Below are 19,966 nucleotides of genomic sequence, written 5' to 3'. Positions count from 1 at the left end.
TATTAATACCTCGTTAAATAGAAAGGATATAGATATAAAGACAACATATAGGTGTTACGGTCAGCTATCCGACAGTAGGGTCTGCTAACAGAAGCTGGGGATTGATACGTTCTAACAGTACACTGGGTCGTGGTCGTAGGTCGTAGTTCGTAGGCTGTAGTAGATCGGGTCTTCAGAGGCTAAGGTGATCAGTCTTAGACTCAATAAGTGATTCGCAGTGAAGGTAAGCTGAGAGTATCCGTGAGGATGAATACTAAGTTGATTGCTGAAGAGCTATGGAAGTCTGACCATGAGCCAGGCTCAGGGTCATACTATATACAAGTTCTGAACAGTACCCTTTACTCTATCACTGATCCCTCATCAGGTACCAGTGAGCGCTCATTGACTGTTGGTGAGCGCTCAGTAACTCCGACTGAGCGCTCAGTGACCCACACTGCCTGCTCAGTCTTATCTTATCATCACGTGACTTGTATCATAGTTCTTCCGTCTCCGAGTGAGTCCCTGTTGTTCCCGTGATTCTGCAGTACAAATGTCCTGTCCTAGCCGCTCGACGCCCGAGTGGGTCGTTCAGCTGTTATCCTTGTTTACGGGTCGTAACATCAGGTCCCCTCTCCAAAGGTCTTGTCCTCAAGACCCAACATAAGTAGGTCGTTGGTCCCAGGTTGGGGATCCGTCAATCGTGCTTCCTGATTTACCCATGATGCTGACACCATGTCAGGTCGCGTTCCTGAAAATCCTGCGATTTCTACTCTTCGTCGTTATCGTCGTTCCTTTAACATTGCGGAGAACGGGTTCGAAGTCATGCCTTGTCGTCGCTGTCGGTCCAAGGGGTTGCGCTGTAAAATGCTGCCTGGTTCCTTGGTTTGCGGGGAGTGTGTCGCCGTGGGTGGCACTCGTCGCTCGTGCAATGCTTCCGACGATGCGATCTGTCAATGTTCGTGTAGTTCCTGAGGCCCGTTGTGTCTTTGTTCATGCTAATTCATGTGTAGTGGAACGTTTGATGGTTGAGTCTCGGCGTTTGGACGATGAGGAGGAAGAAACCGAGGAACTGTTTCGAAAGAGAATGGAGGTGCTGCAGAAGGCGCAGGCTGAAGTGAATGAGGCGCTTGCGAAACTGGATCGTGTCCGCAAGGCTAAGCGGATGGTGTTCAAAAAGGGCCGCAAGGAGACTTTGGTGGTGGCTGAAGAGGAGGGGGCAGCGAGTCCTTCCCTTGTTGAGTCTTCCTTGGTCCTTGAGGCGCGGTCGGTGGGCGCTTTTGGTGCGATAGACCTGGATACCGTTCTTGGCGATTGGAATCCGGGCACTCCAAACTTTTTATCGGAGGCGCCTTAGTTGATTCCTGGTGTCCCTAGGCGGATAAACGGTTTCCCTTGTCGCGGTCGATCGGTTTCAGTGTGTGGTCTGGTGAAGCGATGTGGGTGTCTAATTCGTTTATATCCAGCGCTCTTTTGGACCAGTGCAACAGGTGTTGGTGTGGCTTCTCGTTCTTGGTGTTGCTGCCAGTAGATCGTGAGTTCTTCTGCTGCGTTGGTGATGTTTTTGGCTGGTTCCCATGTGTTGTCTTCGTGTCCGTATCCTTTCCATTTGACGAGGTATCGATACCCTTCTGGTTCTTTGAGATGGTCGACAATTCGTTCCACTTCATACTCTGGTTCGTTATCTTCGACGATGATAATATCGTTTGTCTGTGATCCACGTGGTGCTGGTTCGAGGAGTGAGACATGGAATACTGGGTGACACTTCATGGTTTCTGGGAGTCCTAGTTCGTAGTTGACTGGTGAAATTACTCGTGAAATTTTGAAAGGTCCGAGTTTTTTATAGTCGAGTTTGTCGTTTGGTCGCTTTGTCTTGATGTTTCGCCGTATGAGATAGGCGCTATCTCCCTCTTTTAAGGTTGGTCCCTCAATCCTTCGTTTGTTGCTGAATTTTGTCATTCTTTGTCGTACGAATTCGAGTTCTTTGCGTGCGTTTTCCTGGATATCCTTGATTTGGCGTATTGAGGCGACAGCTTTTACTGCAGCTGGGCCTGTTCGGGGTTCTCCATAGGCGGTTGGTTCGAATCCATAGTTGAGGTAGAAGGGGGATTCCTTGGTACTTTCCCCTACTGCGCTGTTGTAGGCGAACTGGGCTATTGGTAGCAATACAACCCAATTGTCTTGGTTGTAGTTGACGTAGGCGCGGAGATATGTTTCGAGGATTTGGTTGATTCGTTCTGTTTGTCCGTCGGTCTGCGGGTGGAATGCAGTGGACATTGATTGTTTGATGCCGAGTTGTGATGTGATTGACTTCCAGAATTTGGAAGTGAAGATCTTATCTCTGTCTGATATAATTTCTCTGGGCGTTCCGTGGTTGGCGATGATATATTTAAGAAATGTGTAGGCACATTCTTCGGCGTTACTTGCTTCTTTGTACGGGATGAAGTAGGCGTACTTCGTGAGTCGGTCCACAATGACAAGAACGCTGTCAAAGTGTGTTCCCGTAAGGGGTTCTCGAGACTTCGGTAATTTGACGATGAAGTCGAGGGATATGGATTGCCAGGCGGTTTGCGGCACAGGCAAGGGTTGTAGCATACCATAAGGTTGATGTCGAGCGGGTTTGCTTTTGAGGCAAACCTCACAATCCTTGATTGCTTTTGCCACTCGTTCTCTGGTGACTTTTTCTCCATATTGTTGTCGTAGTCGTTTCCAGGTTTTCGTGATTCCTTGGTGACCGTGTGCAGGGCGGGCATGGAACTCCTTAATTGCTTCGTCGTCTAGTTCGTTAGGCGGGCTAGTACTAGATCGTCCGGCCATCATCAAGAGTTTGGTTGCTGGCACTAGGTCTCCGTCGTTGTTTCCTTTGAGAATCACCTGGGTTTCTTCAGGTACTGGGACGTTGTAGTCCGGTCGTCGGCTAAGAGCGTCGGCTCTGCCATTGTCTGATCCTTTGCGATGGATGATTCGGAAGTTGAATTCTGATAGGAATTCTGACCATCTAATCTGTCGTTTATTCAACACTTTTGAAGTCGTGAAGTGTGAAAGGTTTTTGTGGTCTGAATACACAAGTACTTCGTGTGTGGTTCCTGAGAGCTCGGGTCTCCATTCCTTGAAAGCTTCGATGATTGCCATGAGTTCCTTATCGTGAACTTGATAGTTGAGTTCAGGTCCGTGGAGCTTGCGAGAGAAGAAGGCACACGGGTGTAGTCGTCCTTCTGAATCTCGTTGAGATAATTGTGCTCCTATTGCGTAGTCGGATGCGTCGGGTTCTACTTCGAACTGTTTTGTTGGATCTGGAATGCTCAGGACGGGCTCGCTGGCGATGAGATCCTTGATCTTCTGGAATGCTGTTCGTTGCGGTTCTTCCCATATAAAGGGCGTGTCTTTGCGGCTGAGGCTTGTGAGAGCTGCGTTGATCTTGCCATAGTCTTTGATGAATTTGCGGTAGAAGTTGACGAAACCTAGAAATCCTTGGACTTCCTTAAGGTTGTTGGGTACCGGCCATTCCTTGATGGCTTTGACTTTGTTTTCTGACATACAGACTTTTCCAGGGGTGATAGTGAATCCGAGGTATTCCACCCTTTGTGTGTGGAATTCGCTTTTCTCAGGTTCAACTAATAGCTTGGCTTCTTGGAGGGTTTGTAAGACGTGGTGTACGTCTTCCTTATGTTTCTCAAGTGTTGATGAGAAGATGAGGATGTCGTCGAGATAGACTACTACGCAGATGTCGACGTATTTGCGTAAGACTTGGTTGATCATATTTTGGAATGTTGCAGGGGCGTTGGTGAGGCCGAAGGGCATGACGAGGTACTCGAAATGTCCTTTTCGTGTTCTGAAAGCGGTCTTCCATTCTTCTCCTTGCTTCATTCTGATCAGATTATAGGCTCCTTTGAGGTCGAGGGCCGTGAACCAGTTGGCTCCATGGAGGAGTCGTCTCATTTCGTCGATGAGTGGTAGTGGGTAGCGGTTCTTGATCGTCATTTCGTTTAGCATGCGGTAGTCGACGCATAATCGTAGTTTTCCGTTCTTTTTGGGTACGAATAGGATTGGGCTTCCTGCTGGTGACGTTGAGGGTCTGATGTATCCCTTCTTCAGATTTTCTTCAAGGTATTTGTCTAGGGCTTCCATTTCTGTCTGGTTGAGTCCGTAGATTTTGTTGAAGCGTGGTTCCTTCCCTTTTTTGAGGGGTATTTCGTGGTCGAAACTGGTGTGTTCAGGCAGTCCGGTTTCTAATTCGGCTGCAAAGAGTTTCTCGTAAACTCTATATTCTTCTGGGATAGACAGAAGTGGATCGTTCTTTTGTTCAAGATCCATCGTTGTTGGTGGTGGTGGTACGGCTTCTTTTGCCTTGAGGTAACAGAGGTATCGTTTTGCTGTTCCTTGTCGTATTGATTCGTTTGAGGCCTGATTCTGACAGGGCTGCTCAGGGACTGAATCATCGTGGTCCCAATGGAGTTGGCCTTTGCTCCAATCTATCCGTGGGTTGCTTGTTCGTAGCCAGGGTAGTCCTAGCACTATGTCGTATGTTCCTAGATCGGCAATGTCGAATTGGATTCTTTCTTTTCGATTCAGGTAGCTCATCTCGAGGGGCGCAGTCTCATTATAGATGGTACCTCCTTCGTACTTGAATTCTTCTCCTTCTGCCGTGTGTAACTGATATGGTCGTTCTTTTCCTCCCCATCGTATTTCTAGCCTATTGATGGCTCGGGGGGCAATGAAGTTTGCTTCGGCTCCGCTGTCGATCAGCGCGAGTGTTATCTGCTGATTGATGGTAACTTCGAGTTCGATATTACCCTTATGTCCTTGTGACATTTGATGAATGGATCTTATGTCTGTTGCCTGTCGTGATCCGTCGTCGGTAGGCGAGTCTAGTTTTTTGACTGATCCGGTTGTCCTGGGTAGGTGATTTGCTTTCCTTCTCGCCGTGCTTTTGCGAGGCTGTTTTCGCGGATCCTGACTTGTGGGGGTCTAGGTCCGTTCTTTGCGATTCTCCAGGTTCGTGCCTTTTCTTGGTAGTGAACTTGGCATTCGTCTTGTTGGCATTCGTCCCATTTCATGCTGTCGTCATGTTGACATCTCATGGGGAACTGAGGACTGGGTCTGAAGACCGCGAGGTTGTCTTCGAACAGTACCATAGTCCATCCAATCATAACGGAGGTCGAGTAGATCTCATGGATAGGCTCGTCGTCATGTCTTCTGGGATAGAACTGGTAATCGTGTTTTTCTCCTATGTGTTCCTTGCATTTGTCGTGGAAGCACTGGGGCCAGAAGAGGGTTCGGTGAAGCCGGTGGTTGCTTCTTAGCGCGGGATGATCTTCCGTGTGTAGCTGAGGGGCGTAGCCTCGGTCTCGTTGGGCTGCTGAGGTGCCATAGAAGTGGCGTTGTTGCTTGTCTTGAAGCATGTCGATTTCTTGGTATCTCAGAAGTTGATTGATTCTTCCTTCCTGGTCGTCGGGTTCCTCTTCAGAGCTGGAGTCGTCCACACTGGGGGTGAACCCATAGGTGATTTCTGTCTGAGCGCGTTGTCGGGCAACGTCGCGAGGTTCATCCGAGTCATAGGAAGAGCTTCCTTCTCCGAAAGTCCAGTTGTTGGTCATACTGAGGAGTTGTTGTTCCATCAGAGGATCGTGTTGGTGTTCTGGTTCTTCTTCTGATTCTTGTTGTTGGTATAGTCTTACTTGTCTGTCGTCTTCTTGCTGGATCAGCTTTATTTCCTTCTGGATTTGTTGTTCTTCATAGTGGAGTTGTTGGCTAGTCATGCGGGGGGTGATTGGTTCTAGTCGCTGAATTCGTAGCATCTCGTTGAGTTGTTCGACTGGTTTTCTAGCCACTTTGCTGTTGCTGGAATGCATCATTGCCAGGGTCCTAGGGCGAGTGTCCGGGATGGTCATATCGTAACCAGACCGTCCAGGGTTGCTGTCCCTTGGGTAGTGTCCTGACATTTCTTTGTCTTCGAGGTGAATTCGGCAGTTGTCGTCGTAGCATCCGGTCCACGATTGGGATGCATGTGGGGCTTTTGCAATTGTGTTGACTTGTCGAGGTCGTTCTGCCACTGGTCTCCAGGGAAGCTTCTTAGGCTGTCCGCAGTCTTTGGCGATGTGGCCTTGCTTGTTGCAGTTGTAGCACTTGGGGTTCCAAGGTTTTTTGTTGTTGGGTTTGGTCATCATGCTGAGGTCCATAGGTCCGCTGTGTTGTCCATAGGCAGTGCTCTGGCGGGTGTTATTCCAGTTGTTGCGGGGTCTGTTGTCATTCCGCTGGTTGTTGAACTTCTGTTGGGGCTGCCATTGGTACTTGCGTCCTGAATTTGGGTTTTGTCGTTTCTCTCCTCGTTCCTTTCGTCGTTCATAGAGGCGATTATCAACCTTAATAGCATGTTCGACGTAAGCGAGGAAGCTAGGGGGTGTCTCCAGTTTGGCCATTTCGTCTTTGACCTCGTCCTTGAGTCCTTGATAGAAGGCAAAAACTTTGCTTTCGTCGGTCATGTGGAGTCTTGCAGCTAATCGCCTAAACTCTGCGGCGTAGAGCGTAGCTGACTTGGTTTGTCGTAGGTGGGACAGGTCTCGCTCGGCCTGTCTTCGTTCATCGGGGTCAAGGAAGAGAGATTCTAGGGCCTTAACATAGCCCGTGAAGCTGAAGAAGATGTCCTTGACTTCTTGGCTGTATTTTTCGACAGGGTTGTCAAGCCATTCCTGTTGAAGGGGTTCGAACCAGGCAAGGGCTCGTCCCCGAAGGAAGGTGGCTGCGTGTACAACGCGTTCGGTGTCGTTCTGGAAGGTGTTTATGTGGAAGGCCTGGTAGGTTCGAACTTGTACCAGGTGTCCTTTGAGTTGTCCTGGGGTCCCGTCGAAGGTGGAAGGCGTGTTGAGCTTAAGGCGTTCTCGTCCTTCGACTGGGGCGGATATGACGTTGGCGGCAGCTCGGAGGGTGGCGACTTCTTTCTCCAGATCCTGGTTTTTGCGGGCTTGTTCCTGGAGTTCGCTAAGGGCCGCGGCGTTCTGGTTGAACATTTCGCGCATTGCCTTGAAGTCGCTATTGGTCTTGTTGAGCTGGCGCTTGAGTTCTTCGGTGTCGTCCTCGCTGTCTGAGTCGTCCTTCATCTTCTGGTCTCCTAGTTCCTGGGCTAGGTTTTGGGTGGCTCGTCCTCCTGAAGTGGACGAGGATCCCGGAGTAGGCGACTTGACAGAGGCGCGGGAAGACATTGTCGTTCGTTACTGTTAGTAGGAATCAATGGTCAACTTACTGAACAGGAGCAATCAAAGTGTTACGGTCAGCTATCCGACAGTAGGGTCTGCTAACAGAAGCTGGGGATTGATACGTTCTAACAGTACACTGGGTCGTGGTCGTAGGTCGTAGTTCGTAGGCTGTAGTAGATCGGGTCTTCAGAGGCTAAGGTGATCAGTCTTAGACTCAATAAGTGATTCGCAGTGAAGGTAAGCTGAGAGTATCCGTGAGGATGAATACTAAGTTGATTGCTGAAGAGCTATGGAAGTCTGACCATGAGCCAGGCTCAGGGTCATACTATATACAAGTTCTGAACAGTACCCTTTACTCTATCACTGATCCCTCATCAGGTACCAGTGAGCGCTCATTGACTGTTGGTGAGCGCTCAGTAACTCCGACTGAGCGCTCAGTGACCCACACTGCCTGCTCAGTCTTATCTTATCATCACGTGACTTGTATCATAGTTCTTCCGTCTCCGAGTGAGTCCCTGTTGTTCCCGTGATTCTGCAGTACAAATGTCCTGTCCTAGCCGCTCGACGCCCGAGTGGGTCGTTCAGCTGTTATCCTTGTTTACGGGTCGTAACAATAGGAACCAGCTAAAAACATCACTAACACAGCAGAAGAACTTACGATCTACTGGCAACAACACTAAGAATGAGAAGTCACACTAACACCTGCTATACTAGTCCAGAAGAACGCCAGATATAAGCGAATCAAGCACCTATATCGCTTCACCAAACCACCTATTAAAGCAGATCGACCGCGACAAGGAAAACCATTTATTCGCCTAGGAACACCAGAAACAAACTAAGACGATACTGAAGCACCACTAGCATCAGACACTAAAGGGCCCAGATTAACAAAGTCCAGACTAAAGCTAAACTCTTGCCACTCTGGATCGTTAGGCACCCCAGCAGCCTGAAGATCGTTCACAACCTACTTCTCATGAGCATCTAACGCTGGAAGCACACCATCCTCCTTGTCGATTTCCTGCATTCCCCGCTCAAAAGCCTCAGTCTGACGCTCTCTCACTAACTTCCTCGTCTTACGAATATAACTTAAGCGGCTAGCAGCCTCTGCTATTTGAGTCTGCAAACGAGCAAACTCCTGATGAAGTGCAAGCAGCTCCTCACCAGCCTTCTCTTCTTTTTCATCCCACTCCTTTTGTTGCTTATTCAACTTTTGCACTACAACACAGTTAGTTATCGCTCAGATAAATTAGGATCAGAAGTCACTATATAAGTCGAAGCCACTAGAACGCTATCATAAGGCTTCTTCGCCTCGATACATATATGACACCTAGACGATTTCTCACCAAAACGGCAAGGAACCTTTGCTTGAAAACAATAGGTATAAGGCATATCGCTAGCCAAAGAATGAGACTTAACGTATTTAATCAAAGCTTTGCGCTCATAATCCTTGAGCGTAGTGACGACCGATTTCTTTTTCGATTTTTAGATATAGCCTGACATAGTGTCAGCATTATAAGTAAATCAGGAAGCATAATTGATAGATCCCCAACCTGGGACTAACGACCTACTTATGTTAGGTCTTGAGGATAAGACCTTTGGAGAGGGGACCTGATGTTACGACCCGTTATATATAGATAACAGTTAACCGACCCACTTAGGCATCAGGCGGCTAGGATAAGACATTTATACTGCAGGATTATAGGAACAACAGGGACTCACTCAGAAACAGAAGAACTATAGTATAAGTCACATAACAATAAGATAAGAAAACGATCAGTAGAGTATAGGAGGGAACGCTCAGTGATCAGTTGGTCTTGCCAACTGATCGCGATCACCTTACGCACTTAGGTGATCACTCTGGGATAGATAAAGAACACTATTTAGAACTTATATATAGTATGACCCTGAGCCTAGCTTATGGTCAGACTTCTATAGCTCTTCAGCAATCAACTTAGTATTCATCCTCACAGATACTCTCAGCTTACCTTCACTGCAAATCACTTATTGAGTCTAAGACTGATCACCTTAGCCTCTGAAGAACCGATCTACTACAGCCTACAACCTACGACCACGACCCAGTATACTGTTAGAACGTATCAATCCCCAGCTTCTGTTAGCAGACCCTACTGTCGGATAGCTGACCGTAACAACTAACTTATGAATAATACAATAGCTTAATTAAAAAATAGTTAACTTTTATAATTACTTAACGAATTATATTTTAAGATATTACTTATCCTTTTAAAAGCATCATAAGGCTAAAAGTACATTACAGTATTGCCTAGAAACATTGCATCTGGATATTGCTGAGAGAACTGTGGACTTCAAAAGTAGGTAGGTCACTGCAGACGGTTTAAATAAGGAATTAGTTTTAGGAGAAGAAATACCTAGTGTATCAAAGTATCACAAGAGACTAATCATAGAAAGGGAAGGCAGCATATGAACAAAGGTCTGGGACATTTATTAATATCGTGTACTGCAGACACAGCCTAGTCTTATAGACACAATAATGATTGCTAAACAAGATAATAGACTCCTACATTCTTGGGGATTTCAGGCATAGTGGTGCAAACTCAGTTGATTGTATACTAATCGCCAGCAAAATGAGACTTCAGTGGCAGAAGCACCAGTGACGATATTCATCCATGAACGAAAAAGTAGACAACCAGGACATACTAAGTGGACAACAAGTCTTTCGATTAGCAGCGACTCAGGCAAGTATAAGAACGAGACCGCCTATTTTTCCTGTGCTATGTCGACTACTTTTCCTGTAGCTATTCTACTTTATCGCTATACTTCAATATTCGTCGTCGCTTTAATAGTCGTTATTACTTCTATTATCATCGTTATCGTTGTTGTCGTTATTATCTTTATTGTCTTCATCGTTGTCGTCGTTGTTGTCTTCGTTGCTACTACTATCGTCTTGGACAGGAGTGATAAAGTACATAGGAAATATAGCTGCGCAGACACAGGAAAAATAGGCGGTCTCATGAGAACGAAGAGGAAAAAAGAAATGCCAAGCAGAAGACAAAGAAAAGCAGTCGGCTTCAACAGGCAGAGTACCTCGCCAAACCTTCAATTCACATGTCCAAATGACAAAGTAGATGATTGGATGAAGGGCTGGAGCCTTGAGCAAATGTGTCACAGTACCTATTCATGGTAGAGGAATTAAGGGGGGAAGCAACAAAAAACCTCCAAGGCGGGCCCTTCCTGGACGGCATTGGGAAGATGCAGGTAGATCACAGAATCAGGTGTGCAATTGAGCCAGCGCCTGCCTTCCTTCTTAGTATGCATCAAACAGACCATTCTTGGCCTGCTTGCACTTCCGTCCGCGTGAAAAATTTCCCATTACCGCCTTTCGACTTCCATCCACCGCTCTCTGCTCTTGCCCTCTTTTCTACCACGAAAGAATTTACCTCCCTGCTCTTTCCATCCCACCTCCGTTCCGTCCACGAATTCTTCGAGCTTTTAATTACAACACAATCCCACTCCCCGACTTTCCACCTCCAGTCAATCTTAGCCACCACGCCCACTCATAACCCACCTCAGATCTTAGAGAAATCCTCTCGGTATGTGCCACTGATCAAGCTAGGTCTTGTGTACAAACTGACAGATTGAATGGTAGATAACGTACATCAACAATCACGATGCCGCGCAAGACCTCTGCCGAGATCATCATCGATGCAATCGTCGAGAATGGCGACGCCCCCATGGACCGTGCTGCCCTCCAGGACTTCTTCATGGACCGAACCAACTCTTTTGTCGACTTTCGCAAGCTTTGGGAGTTCTACGAGGCCTTCATTGGAGGTTACCGCATCACCGCTAGATCACTCAACACCATGCGCTCCAAGGGGGGCAAGGCGTTCGCTGCAAAGATAAAGGCTCATCTCGACTCTGAGCCTGGTGTTGTCCCCGACCACCTCATCGACTTCTTCAGCAACCACCAGTACATTTGGGACTCTTCCCTAGGAGATGGAGACACCCAAGCTGAGCCTGGCCGTCTGCCCAAGGAGCTGCTTGACCAGCTCAAGAGGGTCTGTCCTGACCGCCAAAGCTTCGAGAGCCTCTTGATGCAGCAGATGACGGCTCAGTCCGTGCCGTCCGGTATGAACACCGAAGTGACAGCCAAGCTCATGAGGGCTCGCGCCAAGGAAGTTGCAGAGGAAGTCTTTGGAAAGGACGAGTCGGTCACTGATGGGCTCATCGCCGCAGTCAAGAAGGGATCCTGTCCTAGTTTTGAGGTGACCAAGGCTTTCCGCGGCTACGGCTTCGAGGTCATTTGTCACCGAGACGACGTCGCCAAGCTCTTCGACATCTATGTTCATCTCATAACTACCTGTGGCGTCGACCGAGACACGCTCAACGAGTGGATGATCTCGGGCAAGCAGACGCTTGGTCAAAACATCAAGGCTGAGCTGGAGAAGAAGCAAGACACCATTCCGGCCGGTCTCATCCCCTGGTTGGATGCGAACCAGTATATCTGGGCCCGCGGCAGCATTGCCTACTCCGGCCAAACCAATGCGTTAGTTCGCCACTCTGGCGTCAAGGTTGTTTTCCAGCGCTTCGTCAAGCCGGTAAAGCCCGAGGAACATGCCAAGATCAACCAAGAGATGCAGGAGCTGGTAGACTCTTTCCACAGCCTGAAGCCTGGTGAACCGGAATTTGACCTGCAGGAGGAAATTGAACGCAGGGCTAAGAAGTATGGATGCTACCAGGTGGCTATGACTTATCCCAAGAAGGATGAGATCAGTGATGTGAAGGACGAAATCGGCACTGAGGGCAAATAGATGGATGCGGTTGTTTCCCCCAAGGAACATCTTCTTTCTGCCACAACAATGCGAGCAGGCTGGATCACAATCTTGATAAGATGACGCAAGCTCTAGATGCGAGGGATATTTGGAGGTAAACTTGTTGGTTCCAGCGACCGGTAGAAAGGGACGGACGATCTTGTCAGGGAGAAGGGCCGGGTACTCAGTAGATAGGTAGATAGATTTGGGATTCCCTGCACGCAATGACATGCGGTTTCTCAATCGGTTCAAAAGTGAACCCTGCTCTTCCACGTTGATGTTTGGTTCCTGAGTAAACCGAGCCAAGTAGCAAGATGAGTGAGAGTGAGTGATTGTCGGCCCAGAAGCACCCGTCGCACCCCTGGTACACTTTCCCTGCGACTACATGGAGTCACCAACGGAAGAAACCAACAGGGCAATGACACCGAAACAGCCGCACCAACAACCATGAAGTAGGTGAAAAAAACGACTGCGTATGATCTCCGTACTGTATGTTACTTCCTGAGATTTTGATGATTGGCAAGAAGGTGTTTATAGCGCATATTAGTCATGGTGTGGCGGCTTCAAGCAGCATGTCGCTTTCGGGACAGTGAAGCCCATTTGGACTGCCTGTGCCGCACCAAGTGTTCCATAACGAGCTCCACAACACACGGTAGGTGCTGTGATGACTATGTGCCGCTTAACAGATCCATCGGCTGAACTGGATCGGCTGAAAAGAACTACTGCCAGGTCTCTTTGGTTACCAGCGCTGCAAACAAAATTGCGATCGCAGGGAATATGATCAAGATTTGCCGCTTTTCAACCTGGGTTGCGCTATTTAGTTGAAAGCTGGAAAGCGGCAAAGGTCCTACAATCAGCCGTCATTGGGCAAAGCAAACAAACATCTCAAGCCAATAGACACCAGACTCAGCAAAGACGGCCCAACCAAAAATTTGTGTCGGTTACTTCCTGCTTCAACCTGAACCCACTCTGGAAGCAAACTTGACAAATGTGATCTCCGCTTTTTCCACTGTGTAGTTCCATATCCGGGTTTTGCCTTGCGTGTATTCCTAGCCAGCTGACGTTCGTGTATTAACCCCTTTTGACCGGGCCATCAGACGATCAATCAGGCACTTGCTCCACAGATATCCTTGGGCGGTGAACATACTATAAGTATTGAATCATCGCCAACGTTGACATAATTCTCAATGCCTCCAATGCAATTAGTTTTTAGCATTGCTGTCTCTCGTATCTTGCGAACCAACTTTTGGGAAGCCAACTTCATTGCTGCTGTGAATACCTTCAGCCTGTTGCAACGTTTTTGTTTTCAACAATTATTATGTTCCCTTCCGAAGAGCCGCAGAGGACCGGCCTTGACACCGCCGAAGAACTCCATCCCACAGAGTTTCTGTCCGATAGAGCGGAGGTGAAATAAATGAACGCCATCTGTGCGTCCTTCACTGACATTCACTTCAGAAACCATTGGTGAAAGCCCACGTTGGGATCAAGGAGCTTCGACAGGCCATACCAGCTCATTGCTTCAAGCCTAACCATTTCTGGTCATTTTTCTACCTCCTCCGCGATCTTTCCTACGCAACACTGCTCTGTTATCTCTATGCAAAGATTTCGGAATTCGGCTGGGAAGCGCCGTACTTGTACATCAAGTATATCGTGCTTCTGACTCACAGCTTTGTCCAGGGCCTAGTTTGGACCGGCCTATGAATAATTGCCCACGAGTGCGGCCACAGCGCCTTTTCCACGATAAGCGCCGTGAACGACATCATTGGCTTCATTCTTCACTCCTTTCTCCTTGCCCCGTACTTCTCCTGGAAGTCGACTCATCGCCGTCACCATATCTACGCTGGAAACATGGGGAAAGATCACAACTACGTGCCGCCTCTTCGAAATGAGTACGCAGCTAAGCTCAGCTTGGAGCCTGGAAAGCTAGACGAGCTTGGCGAAGATGCACCTGCCTGGCTTTTCTTCAGAATCGTACTGCAACAAACTGTCGGCTGGGTCTGGTATGTCCTGACCAACATCGCGTGCGCGCCGTCTGCCGTAATTAAACCAGGAATGCCATTCTGGCGACATAGTCACCTGGATCCTTGGGGATCCTTGTTTAGGAGTTCCGAAGTCACCGCCGTCATTATTTCCGATATTGGATGCTTCAGCACGCTCGTCGGGCTTTGGCTGTTGTACAAGTACACCGGAACATTTTCAGATGTCTTCTGGCTGTGGATTGCACCATGGATGTGGGTTAATCACTGGATTGATAAGTAAAGTCGAGCAAACAGACGACCTTCACTAGCTCAGCTGCAATATTTGATAGTCATGATCACTTACCTCCACCACACCCATCCTGATATCCCAAAATACACCTCTGAAGAGTGGACATTCGTCTTGGGCGCAACCGCCACCATGGATCGGTACTTTTCATGGCCATGGGGTTTTATAGGGGTGCACTTCTTCCACAATATCTCCACGGACCATGTCGTTCACCATATCTTCTCCAAGATCCCCCACTACCACGCCCGGGAAGCGACCAATGCCATCGTCCCTGTCCTTGGGCAGCAGTATAACAGAGGTAACTTCAGTATCAGTGAACTGATTCTTTCATTCACAAGATGCCAGTGGGTTGAAAGTGACGAGACAAGGACAAAGAATATCCTACAAATAGATCTGCGGGAGACAAGAAGGCTGGCTCTCTAGGCGAGATGCCTCGGGGTCTGTGGTACAGGGGAGGGCCGAGCCCAGCCCCTGAGTATAAGATGAGGATGGATACCAAGTGCGCACTGCCTAGCAGAGGGGTTCAAAGCAAATCACTTCTTTGAACGTCAAAAGATTGTTGTCTGGTGTGTTAGCCATTGAGACGCAGCTTTGTAGAGGTTACCTTGGGGGGGGGGGGGGGGGCGTGTTGACAGGATCCTCGACAATGGGCCTCTTCCGCGGAATTTCAATCATTTCACTGAGATTGAAGAGGTGAGATTTAGATCCAGGGAAAATAGTGGGCACAGTTTACATATGTAGAAGTAGAAGGAAACCAATCATACCCGCAGCTTGATAGGAAACTTGGTTTCACTGATGTGGTGTAAGAAGCATTCATGGGTGGTCAATGCGACTCTCTTCAACAACCCAATTAATCAGAAGCATGTAGTTCGATTTCTTTATCAACTCACTGAAAATGCGACAGCAAGATGCGAAAGTCAGGCTGGAGTCTGTTCATAGAGAACCCCGAATTTGTGCGGTCGTCCGGGCCGGGTCCCGAAGTGGAGAGTTCCGGCTAAAAGGTTGTCTGCCTTGGGGTATGCTATTCCGATGGATTCGTGTCCTCGGGTCTTCGTTCCAGCTGTGCTCAGACGTTCGTTGCGGGGAATTGAGTTCTATGTAGAGTTCGGCGCTAGTTGCCCAGCGGATGTCCGCTTGATTTCATCCCACCTACTGAAGAATAAGGCCCTGAATGGTAGGGTTCAGGGTTCGCTGTCGTATCTAAACTCTGAAGGAGAATCTCCAACTCCGAAGTTCGCCTTCGTGAAGACCCGTCGGTAGGAAATATCTCGACGAAAAAGCGATGCCAGCTGGGTGAAACCGGAGATGGGGCGTCGCCGGCAATGGTCGATGGGAGCTCACCAGAGTCGTTTGCTGCCGATCCATGACGTCCCAAAGTAGCTGGTACCCATTGCCTCCTTGGGCTGTGGAATAATACAAGGCTGTGAAGATATCAAAGAAACGGGCGTCTCTTGGCGCGGAGGCAATCACTCTCTGATAAGGATTTGAATGCGTTCCAAGCTCAGAGGCAAGCATCGCATGTAACTAAATTCAACGAAAGGGGACTTTCAGTCTATCCAATCTAATATCAAGAAATCGAAAAGTTGAAGGGCTATATAGTTAGGGCGGTCAGTCGAACATAGCAGTCGTGGGGCTCCCTAGTAAGCTTGTCGTACGCGCCCGTCGTGTTAAGTTCATCTGGCAACTCTTCAAGCTGAAAAACCCACAAAATCAACACTACGAGCATCCTCATCTGTACATATGCCAGCTTGCGCCCATAGCAGCCCCTTGGTCCCATGCTAAAAATCATGTTCCTCCCTCGCGTCGCATCGAAAACATCTCTACCGCCGTCCCCGGACTTCGCTAGCCAACGTTCAGGCGCATAATCCGCTGTCCTAAACCCAAAGTCTTCGCCGCCGTTTCCAGACCCTTTTGCTGACGCCTGAACCGCTGGAGTCCGCAGCCTATCGTCAATAAAGAAGCCAGGTTGCGTATAGCTTGCCTGATTCCAGACCTGAAACACCACAGTTCCCTTTGGAATGTGGTTACCAAGAATCTGCGTGTCTTGAGTCGAACTTCGGACGCACATTGGCGCTGTCAGTGATGTGCGGAAAAGTTCCTCGATGCTGGCCTCCAAGTATGGGCAGCGTATCTGCATGATCTCTTGGGCTGTTGGAACACGCAACGTGGCCACCCAACCCCCAAGTTTCTATGGCCAAAAGCCTGTATGCCCGTCTACCCGATCCGTTACGCTCTCTTGCCAGCTTGATCGAAACACCGAGCACCGACATGGAGTCGCTGCAGGCGTCGCTGTGCGATCGCGCCAGCAAGGATCCTCAATCTTCAACCAACCACTTCATCAAACTCCCCAATGAGCTTGTCCTCGAAATCATCAACCTCTGCCAGACGCGCAAAGCTCTCTCCCGTGTCAATAAACAGCTTCGCTCGTTGACGATTCCCTACATCTTCCGGCGGATGAGAAAGTGGATCAACGAGGACAAGCTTTTTGACAGCCTTCAGGTCATCGAGAAGAACCCTACCATCCTGTCTGCCGTCCAGTGCGTCGCTGCCCTCACCTTCTACCCTAATACATCGATTCTGATATTTGCAGACATTTCTCTCTTTCATCCGACGGCCCCAACAGACCTGCATCCCGCTGGGACTTTCTTGACTCCGCCAGTGGTCCCTGTCCTGCAGCAACCCCTGCTCTGTTGGCAACCGTTCTGCAAAAGATGATTAATCTCGAGGAGCTCTCACTCAGACTCCGCTACGGCAACAAGACTCTATCAGGCCCTCTTCGCAAGGAACTTCTCGATAAGAACATCGTCTTAGCATCCATCCGAATCTTGACCTTTGGCAACACATCTACCATGAACTTCGTCCCCAGCACTTTCATCAACTTACGTGTGCTCAGTGTCACCGTCAAGACATCTCCCAAGAAGACGCCTGGACTGCAAGCCGCCTCGACGAAATTGCAGCTAGAGGTCCTCGAGCTCAAGCAGGACAATTGGACGACTGAAGACGTTGAGGAAATCTTCGAACTCTTCCCTCAAGTCTCGAAGCTTCTCGTTGACGGCGAGCTGAAGAACACCAGAGTCTCAGTGAGTCCTGAAGTTCCGCCGAAATAGTCGAAACTAACAGAATCAGGCGCTCATCCCCATATTCAAGCAATTCAACAATCTGCGATATCTTGCTCTGACCACTGTTCCCAAGGTCTACCCCCGTCCAGGTCTTTTCGACGACAGACTCCTCGATGAGATTGATGATCTTCGCGAGACACATCCCCTCAAGGAGGATCTGATAATCAATGCTGTGGAGCTTTTCCGGCAATGCCAGCAACTAGAGACAGTATGCTTGAAGGATGTTTTCGACGGACACGTCTTCCTGCCCACCAGAAATGGTAAAGAGATTACTGTCGATGACACCGTCTTCACCGATGAGGATGGGTTTACACTCGGTTGGCCGGTTCTTTCGACTATGTAAGAAGGATTCAAAAAGTGGTGGACGGGCTTTATTTACTTTGCTTTGACGGACAAGATCAGTGTTAGAATGACTGTAATTGGCGGTGGAAGAAAACGGCAATGAATGGGACGATAAATGAAACTTAGTTATCTGTGCCTCTCCGCCCCCTTTGCTGTCTTGCTTCGCGCGCAAACATGACATCAACGCAGTCCAACGCCTCATGCTCGGTGCACTCAAAGCCACATGTTGAAGTTGCTGGTTATTTAATCACTCGACTAATTTCCGCAGACGCGGATGGCGCGCAGGAAAGCGCGGCGGGAGAAACGCGTGCGGGGCAAGGTTGCATCGGATATGGATCGGCATTCGCGGAGCTCATCCCTCCTCGCAATGATTAATCCCGCCCGCCCAATGGTCGACGAAAGTTGCATCACTCTGCAGAGTCGGCCGAGCACGAGCAGAGACCAGACACGAAGCAAAGAGACATCGTGCCATCTGCCCTATTTGCGCAATGGACGACGGGCAGGACACACCCACCAAGCCCACCTCCGGCACTCGGGCCGAGGACGAGACCGGTCTCACGCCTCCGCGCTCGACTGAAACGGCACCTGGACCTGAACCTGGACCTGGACCTGGACCATCCACACCGCTGCCCGCGCTGCCCGCAACCCCGACCATCCCGACAACTGAAGAGCAGACGCCCGGAACTCTGCGCCGCCTTTTCCAGACTCCGCCACGGCGGCCTCGCCGGTCCAGAGCCGCTGCCGGGCTCGAGGCCCAGGAGCCGAGCCCTCTTCGCCCCCTTGAGACGCCACCTCGCCGACCGCCAAAGAGGGCTCGTTTTACGACTGGATTTGGCAGCCCATCAAGCCCGACTGGCTCTGGTGGCCCCTCTAGCCCAGTTGTTTCTGACGCCGAGGCTAGTTCGGCTTCGAACAATGCGTCTGTTCAGCGGGAAGGGGTTGCGCCCAAGACACGACGAGATGCAGCAGCGGAAGGAGATGGTACGGATACGGAGCAGAGAGGCGATGCATTTGTGGTGACGGAAGCTGGGCCGAGTGGGGATGCAGAGCGAAAGGGTAGCGGCGGTGGTGGTACACTTGGTGGTGGTGTAGAGGAAGACGATGCGCTTTAGGCCGGGCGTCTTCAGGGGACCGACCCACGCACCATGGTAGGTAGGTACCTTAGGCACGTACGTAGGTAGGTAGGTACCTATGGAAGAGAATCCCCGACACCGACGTACTCGACCCCCAACCCGCCGCCGACAACCTTCATTGCCCAGCCGTACATGATCCTCCAGGAGAGCCGGCGCCTCATCAAGCGGCGGGTTTTCCGAGCCTCGATAGTGACTAGCCCAGGCCAACGCCGGCGGAGACGCACCACCAGCTGTAACATCTTCTTTGAGCGCGGCTTAGAAGTACACGCCGCCCAAATTGCCCTTGATGTCCGGAGTCGCTGGTATCGCCGAGGCAGACGCGGATCCCAGGCATGTTGCGTTCTATGTAGGTGCACGTGGGTCAGTCCGGTTTTCTGGCAGACGCTGCGATGCAGAGACAATGACGGGATGGGAAGGTAAGGAAGGTAGTTAGTGTACACACTGTAGATGCCCACCACACAACCCGCGACGCGCAGTGTCCAAGTGCGATTTCCCTGCCATCATAGCCGGTGCAGTTCTGCGGAATGCTCGGATTGTGATTAAAGCAGCGCAAACCGACGCGAATACAGCGACGCGAAGAATAAATGCCCTCCACGACCAGCCATCTTCACCTCCAGCCGGCCTGTCTGTCTGTCACCTCAATCAGTCAATGGAAGGCGGCATACCGAGATTGCCGCAGTCACCGACACCATGCCCGGGCCTTGCATGCATGTACCCTTGGCAATGCAGCAACGCACTCACCGGTTGACATATCTGGCTGGTAAGCACCATTCGCTGACGCGGTTTCCGCCGGGAATCTTCAGCGGTCCGTTTGATCCCAGCTTCGACAGGTCCCAGCCCGTGTCAAGAAGCTTCTGCTTCGGCACAGATGTGCCTCACATGTCTCGCGCCCAGCATGACATGCACAGTGAGCCAGGCACGTTGCATCATGGGTGCACCTCATGTGTTTAGCGAGTCCACGGGCATGACCTAACTAACGTACTCAAACCTCGTCTCCAAGTTCCTCCCCACCAACACCTATGTCCCTCGTTGAACATTCCACATCGCACCCATTTGTCAACGTTCTCAAAAACCTGGTTACTCCCAACACTTTGTCCTCGGTGATGACCCATCGCCCCTGTAGAGCCACATCAATGCCGTTGTACAGACTG

General features: G+C 49.8%; 8 protein-coding genes across 8 annotated transcripts; 6 read left to right on the top strand and 2 right to left on the bottom strand.

The window, feature by feature from the left end:
- Positions 1–529: 529 nt before the first annotated feature.
- Positions 530–1,333, top strand: CGCA056_v009161 (uncharacterized protein; the record flags this gene model as incomplete). Its single annotated transcript, XM_037324408.1, has 5 exons — positions 530–562; positions 604–661; positions 731–934; positions 975–1,192; positions 1,220–1,333. The coding sequence occupies 5 exons, from the start codon at positions 530–532 to the stop codon at positions 1,331–1,333; spliced, it is 627 nt and encodes a 208-aa protein (XP_037176611.1).
- A 3,511-nt stretch (positions 1,334–4,844) lies between these two features.
- CGCA056_v009160 (Retrotransposon-derived protein PEG10) lies at positions 4,845–7,175 on the bottom strand (the record flags this gene model as incomplete). The annotated part of the gene is made up of 1 exon (XM_037324407.1): positions 4,845–7,175. The coding sequence occupies one exon, from the start codon at positions 7,173–7,175 to the stop codon at positions 4,845–4,847; it is 2,331 nt and encodes a 776-aa protein (XP_037176612.1).
- Positions 7,176–10,816: 3,641 nt separating this feature from the next.
- On the top strand, positions 10,817–11,956 carry CGCA056_v009159 (uncharacterized protein; the record flags this gene model as incomplete). The annotated part of the gene is made up of 1 exon (XM_037324406.1): positions 10,817–11,956. The coding sequence occupies one exon, from the start codon at positions 10,817–10,819 to the stop codon at positions 11,954–11,956; it is 1,140 nt and encodes a 379-aa protein (XP_037177271.1).
- A 1,318-nt stretch (positions 11,957–13,274) lies between these two features.
- On the top strand, positions 13,275–14,215 carry CGCA056_v009158 (Oleate hydroxylase FAH12; the record flags this gene model as incomplete). The annotated part of the gene is made up of 3 exons (XM_037324405.1): positions 13,275–13,361; positions 13,412–13,599; positions 13,684–14,215. The coding sequence occupies 3 exons, from the start codon at positions 13,275–13,277 to the stop codon at positions 14,213–14,215; spliced, it is 807 nt and encodes a 268-aa protein (XP_037177270.1).
- Positions 14,216–14,353: 138 nt separating this feature from the next.
- FAD2 (Delta(12)-oleate desaturase) lies at positions 14,354–14,574 on the top strand (the record flags this gene model as incomplete). The annotated part of the gene is made up of 2 exons (XM_037324404.1): positions 14,354–14,519; positions 14,567–14,574. 2 exons carry the CDS (start codon positions 14,354–14,356, stop codon positions 14,572–14,574), a joined length of 174 nt encoding a protein of 57 aa, XP_037177277.1.
- A 1,238-nt stretch (positions 14,575–15,812) lies between these two features.
- On the bottom strand, positions 15,813–16,358 carry CGCA056_v009156 (Cytochrome P450 monooxygenase TRI13; the record flags this gene model as incomplete). The annotated part of the gene is made up of 1 exon (XM_037324403.1): positions 15,813–16,358. One exon carries the CDS (start codon positions 16,356–16,358, stop codon positions 15,813–15,815), a length of 546 nt encoding a protein of 181 aa, XP_037177276.1.
- Positions 16,359–16,489: 131 nt separating this feature from the next.
- Positions 16,490–17,683, top strand: CGCA056_v009155 (uncharacterized protein; the record flags this gene model as incomplete). The annotated part of the gene is made up of 3 exons (XM_037324402.1): positions 16,490–16,758; positions 16,812–17,301; positions 17,348–17,683. 3 exons carry the CDS (start codon positions 16,490–16,492, stop codon positions 17,681–17,683), a joined length of 1,095 nt encoding a protein of 364 aa, XP_037177279.1.
- Positions 17,684–18,170: 487 nt separating this feature from the next.
- On the top strand, positions 18,171–18,794 carry CGCA056_v009154 (uncharacterized protein; the record flags this gene model as incomplete). The annotated part of the gene is made up of 1 exon (XM_037324401.1): positions 18,171–18,794. The coding sequence occupies one exon, from the start codon at positions 18,171–18,173 to the stop codon at positions 18,792–18,794; it is 624 nt and encodes a 207-aa protein (XP_037177278.1).
- Positions 18,795–19,966: the final 1,172 nt, after the last annotated feature.

This window comes from Colletotrichum aenigma, assembly GCF_013390185.1.
Source record: "Colletotrichum aenigma strain Cg56 chromosome Unknown KSG_Cg56_contig06, whole genome shotgun sequence".
NCBI classification, from domain to species: Eukaryota; Fungi; Ascomycota; class Sordariomycetes; order Glomerellales; family Glomerellaceae; genus Colletotrichum; species Colletotrichum aenigma.
The sequence above is the reverse complement of the archived record's forward strand: the minus strand, read 5'-3'. Positions and strand labels throughout refer to the sequence as shown.